General features: G+C 39.4%; 1 protein-coding gene across 1 annotated transcript in view; it reads right to left on the bottom strand.

Moving 5' to 3' along the window:
* Positions 1–4,782: 4,782 nt before the first annotated feature.
* Positions 4,783–7,659, bottom strand: part of bcl2l13 (BCL2 like 13) — an 18,603-nt gene continuing 15,726 nt past the window's right edge. Inside the window, exon 7 of the mRNA XM_037682781.1 lies at positions 4,783–5,891. Within this exon, the coding sequence (XP_037538709.1) occupies positions 4,815–5,891 (1,077 nt within the window). The 3' untranslated portion in view covers positions 4,783–4,814. The remainder of the gene's footprint in view (positions 5,892–7,659) is intronic.

Genomic DNA, 7,659 nt, shown 5'->3' on the forward strand with positions numbered 1-7,659 from the left:
CCCCCCCCCCCCCCCCCCCCTCATCTCTCTGATCTGCTACAACCGTATGTCCCACCACTTTCCTGAGGTCAGCGGACCAGTTGCTTCTCACAGTTCCAGGAACTCGTCTTAAGCGCAGAGGTGACAGGGCCTTCTCTGTAGCAGGACCAAGACTTTGGAACGAGTTACCTCTGCTTGTCAGACAGGCCCCCTCCCTCTCGGTTTTCAAGTCCCGTTTAAAAACCCACTGCTATTCGGTGGCTTTCAACACCAGAGGATCTGTGTTTGAACCTGTATGCTCCACACTGGTTAGTCGTCATTATCTGCATAGTTTTTATGTCTATATTTCTGGTTTACTTCATTTTGTATATTGCTTTGTGTGTTACCCGTTGTTCTGTCTGTACAGCACTTTGGTTGGCCTTGTCGCTGTTTTAAGTGCTTTATATATGAAATGGTATGGTATTTCCAGATAAACACGATTGAGAGAGAGGTTAGATTTCTTTTGTTTCGTTCTTCTGGTCAACAGTTTACTTATTTTTTTCAGTGGGAATATAATAGTGTTAGTTTAATAACATTTTTATGCTCAGCAGCTGTAATAATTAATAAAATATTGTGAATAAAAGTTAAAACATTCTAAAAGTTCATGTTTTACATGTTTTGTAGCATTGTTTGTGGGTTTGCGAGAGGGGGCCTCGGCCAGAAGCTAATGCTGTTTGGGGGCCATGGCATGGAAAAGTTTGGGAACCCCTGCCATAGGGTACACACTTGCATTCATTGATGCCTTATAACTGCTACTTTCCTTCCCTCCATTGACTATGGTGACATTATTTGCATGAATGCTCCTGCAAGTATCTTGTAGGATGTTGGACGCTGCCTATCATGGTGCGCTAAGATTCATAACTGGCTGTAACTACCGTACCCATCACTGCACCCTGTATTCACTGGTCAACTAATCATCTTTAACTTCACTCAGATCCTCACACTGGTACATTTTCATCTTTAAATCACTTCTTGGTCTGCTGCCTTCATATATCTCCTCCTACATGTCACATCATCAGTGCAGCTACAGCGTGCGCTCTCAAGACTTCATTACCTGCAGCGTTCCCTCAGTGTGGAACGAATGTGGCAAAAGGGCCTTCTCTTACTCTGCTCTTTTAACCTGGGACACCTTGCAAAAAGATCTGAAGTTGTCAACTTTGACCTCTTAAAGGGATTTTAAACAATGAAGTTCAATGTAGACATGTTCCTGTTTTTAGTATTTTACCTTGTTGTATAATGTAGCCGTTTTTGTTTCGTTTTTTATTTACTTTTCATTTTACATGCTTTTATATGATTGTGTATTGTTGTTTGTACCTCATCTGTGTTCTTTGTTTAAAACAGGTCTCTTGTAAATGAGTCCTCGTGACTCAACGAGACTAATCTGTATAAATAAAAGGTTGAATGATTTCAAAGGAAGTATGGTGCATTTGATTTTTATTTTTGCACATTTTACTTTTGCAGAAACATTTCTGAACTGATAAGTAGTAAAAAAAAAAAAATTATTTTATTTTTGTGATTTTTTATTTTTATTTAAGCTGGAGGGCATGCAGAAGAAGCCATAGATTACCAGGCGATTGCACAAGGACTGATGGAGATTGCAGCCCAGTTTGAACCTAATCTTGTGGCTCAGGCTGCTCGGAGTCTGAGGATGAAGATTTCAAGTTCTCCTTCAAATGTGAGTCTGCTTTGAGCTACGGACTATTTGAATTCCTACATTACTACTGAAGTAAAAAACTATGTGCATACTTAGAGTAATGCAGTGCATCACAGCATGCTTTTGTTGTTGCTTGCTGCTGCTGAAGGGCAGTGATGAGCAGTGGTGTGTGTGTGTGTGTTTTACCAAAAACATCTCATGAACTACTGAACAAATTTAATGAAACTCACAAAGCAATGACTGGATGCACATTTACAGCTGATAAACTTTTGGAGACAATTGGGGCAGTTGTGGTTGAGTGGTCATCCTCCAATGGGAGAGTTGGGGGTTTGAATCCACCAGCAGTCACATGCTGAAGTGTCCCTGGGCAAAACACTGAACCCATCATCGCCTCAGATGTGTGTCCCATCGGTGTATGAATGTAATCTAAAAACACTGATTAGTTTCTACAGATTCAGATTAACTTTGTATAGATCTAGTAGTGCTGCATGAATGGGTAAATGAGGACACAGATTGTGTTGTAAAGTGCTTTTGAGTATCTTGACTAGATAGAAAGGTGCTATGTAAGTACAGTCCATTTACCCTTAGCCAACACAAAAATGTCTATTTTACAAGTATTGAGCTAAAATTTGATGTGGTAGTAGTTGAAAGCCATTAACATGTAGTGTGACTGTTTTGTTTACTTTTTATTTTTTTAAGGTTCAACCAAAACAGCTGAAATTTTATAATTTGACATAAAATACAAGCGGCAGGCAATGAGCATTCCTTTAATTATGTAGGAGCTTTAAAACAAAAAATCTGCACTTAATTTTAATAAACCAGTGTTGTTGGGTTTTCTACTGACATTTTGTTTATGCTTTCCAGCAATGGAAGGATTACCTTAAATCTGAAGTGGACCAGCTGTTGTGGCGAGGTGCAGCTCTGGAGCACCTGTCCCAGGAGCGGGTCATCGTGGCCCTGACTCTCACCCTTTTAAAGGGAGTTTGCGTTCAGGCCCCAGAGCTGATGAGAAGCCTCTTCACCACAGTATACCAGTTTGTCTGCCGTGCTGCATAAGCAGCAGCTGCTGCAGATTCAAAAGAAAAAACGATTGCAGGAAATTTCTTGGTATTCAACTGAAATTGAAAAGAGCACTTGCTCCTCATGACTAGTCAACTGGGAGAGGTCGTTGAAGTGTAACCGTGGTCTGAAAATGTTTCCTGACTGAAATAAACTGGGAAATTGTTGAAGGTCAGGCCAGTTGTAAAAATAGGGAACTGAAAATTGAGTTTGACTTGAATTATTTTTATTGGTTAATACACTTTAAACAACTTTCCATCTCTATTCATTAGTGTATTTTTCAACTGTATACTTGAATTACGCGATCATTTTGTAAAATATTTTGATTTTGCAATTCACAGCTGTGTTTATTACATCGTGTAACTTAAAAACGGTTTCCCAGAATTGTTTACGTTCAGTCTTAAAAGGCATTAAGTTGTATTGTATTTAATGTAAAAACATAAATGGAAAACGTCCAAATTCCTGTTTGTTTGTGTTAATCATTTTAAAGTAGGAGACCTGAAGTACAATTTTGTCTTTTGGACCCATTTACTTCATCCACTTCTGTACATTCAGTTTCATTTTGACAAAAATAAGCCTGGTTTATTTGCATTACTGAGATAGAAACTTTTTGTATCAAATATAGTAGCTATGCAACATGTTGTAAACTTTATTCTTAAAACAGATTTTTAATGACTCGCTTATAATATTCATAAAACGTTAAACTGATTGCATAAGTAATGGTGTGGCAGTCAGCTTGTGTGGAACCAAAGTACACTTCTCAGACTATTCAAAGGAGTGAGGGAGTTTAAGTTGCACCTGTTCAATTTAAAATAACTTTTTCAAAGCAATTAAAATGCTTAGTCCTGGTTTTTAGCTATAAATAAATGAAGACCATTGCTTTGAATTATCACAGCGTATGTAAAAACTGCTTCAGTACCACAGAACAGCTTATCCTTGTTTTTCATAAATGACTGCTGCATTTATAAACTATTTAAGAAATGAGGTGCAAAGCAAACCAAAGATTTACTACTGGGGGGGGGGGGGCTTCCCGAGTGCTAAAATGGAGCTTCACAATCAATATTTTGGATCCTATATTCTAATTTAAACATAAATGTTTGTGTTGGGAATTATTGCAAAGGCTTTTTGCCTCTGTATTCATAACAAAATCAATGGATGACATTCTTTAAAAGCTAATGCAAACCTAGAAAGTAGAGCATTTCAAGAAATCGTATTTTTATTGCATGAGGGGAGACAATGTGACAAGTTACCTGATGTGTTGGTGTTTTTGGACTATTAAGAAGCACACAATATGACAAAGCAACAATACAGCATTCTGAAAGTATGTTACAATGACCTGTGTATTGTTTCTTAAGAGTGTAAAAGAAACAGCTCAACTTTGGCCATATTTTCATCTGTACTTGAGCAAAATGTTCAAAATTTTAACCCACAAATAACACCTTGTATTTACAATAAGACAAATATCAAGTGCATTTTATAACATGGAGAGAATAGCCCAATTTCTCTCACGCGGTTTAACATTTACACAATTGCACGAAACTTGAATATACTTATTTTAAAATTTAATATAACTAAATTTCAATTTAATTTTTCTCCATAGAAAGGGAAATATTAAAGTGTTTTCTTCAGTAATATATGTGAACTTAAAATTTTATCAGCTCATCATTGAACTTTCCGTTGTGGGTTCAACGATGTACAAAATCGCCCTGAATTTTGTGAAGCTGCAGACGACCTGGAACAACAGCAAGGTAACGTATTCATGTCTAAAAAATAAATCCCTACAAGAAACTTCAAAGAACTTAAAGCACAAGACTGAAAGTGAACTAAAAAATAAATACCAGGAAACTAAAAAGTACGGTGAAGTATTTCTAATAGGTGGAAAACGTAAAATCAAATTCCTACAGTCCTGTAGGTGGGATCAGTTTAGGTCAGCTCAGGGACACTTGTGGAGTTCAAACTTCCAGAAGATTTTTAATTTGATAAATTCAGTCCAATATGTACGGGTCTCATTTCATTATTAAATTATTTCTACTGAAGTTTTTTAATTTGTATTTTCCTTCATCAGGATGTCTTAAAATAAATTTTATCTCCTCCTTAAGAAAATCAGACCGAATGATAGCGCAGCAAGTAACGCCAGGGCAGCTCCTCCATAAAGCAGGGCTTGTAATTTTGCTGCTGGCTCTGGCTGCAAAGACTTCTCCTTAGCTGGTGCTTCTACAAAGGTCTCCCCAGGCTGGGCTTCATCAAGAGCGACAGGGGCCACCTCAGCTGGGGCTTCAACAGAAGCCTCGGTTATCTCCACAGCGGGGGCCCTTAAGACTTGAGGTGCAGTCACTGGGGCTTCTGGCTCAGCTGGTTCTGGCTGATGAGGCGTTGTGATGGGCTCCATTTCCTGCTGAGCGTCAGAAGCTGCTTCTGACGTGACTTCAGGCTCTGCTGGTGCTGATGTGATTTCCTTGGCTGGAACTGGGACTTCCACCCCAGAAGGCACTAGGGCAGGGGCAGCAGCTGATTCTGGCTCAGGTTCTGGTTCTACTGCAGGAACAGGCGAAGGTGCTGGAGGTTTGGGTTCAGCTGGAGGGGGGACAGGGAGAAGAAGCTTTGGTTCTGAAGATAAGAGAGAAGGTTCTCCAGACGAGCTCGCAGGTGTCTCAGCAACAACTGGCTCTAATGAAATCAGGGAAGCAGGGGGTGTGGATTCTGCCCCAGTTGATGCTGGAACAACTGGAGTCTGGTCTCCAAATTCAGCCCTGAGCTCAGCCAGCTCACTTTCTGTGCCTAAAACACTGATCATGCTTTCTTCTGTCGCTCCGGCGTCACCTCCCTCCTCCAGCAGCTCGGTGTCCTCACGCTCGACGTGCACGATGTCTGAGTTTGAGGAGTTGTTTTCACTGCGCTCCTCAGCCAGAGCCACGCCCTCGTTGCTGTCCAGGCTCTTGACGTCCTCGGGGTCCATTGCACCGACTTGCGCCCAAGATTCGTGGCCAGCCAGAGACACGGGAAAGCTTTCCGTCTGCCAGGAGCTCTGATCGCTGCCGTTATCTGCGGTGCAGAGCAGCGACGAGGGGGGGCTGGGCTGCTCCTCTGGGATGATGCAGATGTCGTTGCTGTCTTCAGCACTAACTGACTGGTCCTCTGGGCCGAGGCCTAACACTTCACACTGTTGCAGACAGAAACACATGTGAAATTAATAAACGTGAATGCCATAACATAAAAGACTGTTTTACGTGTGAAAACCTCAACTTCATTGGGAGCCAACTTATTATTTAGGTTTATCTCAGGAATAAAAAAAGACAAGTCAACTTAGATTTTTTTTTTTTAACAATTTACAAGAAAAATACACCTTTTCAGAGTTAGAATATTATTTTACATGTGAAAATTATTCAGCATTCATAATCAGATGATGCCACAAAGATTAGCTTCAGGACTCACAAAGAACAAGCCGCAGTGTGCAACTTTAACCTTCTCTGTCGCCTAGCGATCAAATATAGATTTTACCCAGAGGCCTCTTTTATCATGTAACAGGTATATAACTGTGTTATGTAAACAGCAATAATATATATATATTTTAAAAACTAGTGGAGCAAAAATAAATAAAGCAAATATTATGTTGTATTGCAGATTGATTGACACATTTCAACTGCAGATAACAAAACATTTTTTTTAAACGTGTTTAAGTCCTGTCAACAATTAGCAAAACTGCAAATAAAACAAATATTTAGTATAAATGGGTAACTTTTTCAGTTTTAAGCGTGTAGTGATGTAAGCTGAATAAGAAGCTTGTGTCTAAAAATAGATGTGATGTGTTTAAGTCATAAAATCTCACACAGTATCATCTCTATATCACAAGCTACAAAATGCAACAAAATGTTATTTACAGTTTGTTGTGACAGTAGAATAATAACAGCTTTATGACAAAACACGTGAACTAAAGCATTTTTAAAAGATTTATCCTCCTGACATCACAAATATCAGCAATCTATAGCATCACCACGAACTGGTGAATATTTAGAGCCATGCTCTCTTATGCAGATACATTTTTTTATCTTTTTTTAAAGGGTCTGCTGACAGCTGCATGAAGAAGTCACATCTGTCCAAGCAAACGCATCTTGTTGAAACAGACAGAAACTGTGGATATGGCACTAATGAGGATTTAACAGAAGTGAGAGTGGTGCTTTGAGATAAAGGTTTAAATTTGGAACAATTGTGGGAACTCTTGTGCTGCGTGTTACATAAATGAGATCCAGACAGGCACAGAGGTGTTTGTCTAACAGGAATTATGAATGGGTTTGCATAAACAGTAGACAAAGTGTCTGACAGCAGAGATGAACTCCCTCTCATTTGAATTTATTATTAATTCCCACACCATCCCTGACACGAACGTGTAAATTACTACTGGCCCATGTCAAGATCATCTTTGAACGAATATAAAGCTGAAGGTTATTTTCCCCAGTCTGTGTCGTGCATGCCAGCTGTATCTTGGGTGGAAGGGGAGAGATTAAATCTAATGGCGTTCCATCGTTATCCAACATTCGGATTCTCCATAAGCAGATTTGCATGTGGAACAGGAGGAGTTTCACAAAATCCTCCCCTCTTTCAATATAGCTGCTGACAACAGGGTTGCCACATCATGAACTCTACAGCAAAGGCTTGTTAAATGCAAACACAATACTTCAGCATTAATAGACAAGTTTTTATTTAAAAACAACTTTAACCAGCGTCTGAATTCTGCAGAACAAATCACTTCACACGGCTTCACTACAAAGAGCTAACAAGAAAAGTTAACATTTTATGGAAACAAATTTCAAATATTTACCTCCCATGTCCTTAAAATGTGCTCTCTGCTGATTTGTTCTTGTGGTTCTATGTCATATAAGCTTCGCCCTTTAAGGCCTTCGCTTTAGTGGGTTTATCCCGTTATGCAGAGC

Source organism: Nematolebias whitei, chromosome 10, assembly GCF_014905685.2.
Source record: "Nematolebias whitei isolate Nwh7 chromosome 10, NemWhi1, whole genome shotgun sequence".
NCBI classification, from domain to species: Eukaryota; Metazoa; Chordata; class Actinopteri; order Cyprinodontiformes; family Rivulidae; genus Nematolebias; species Nematolebias whitei.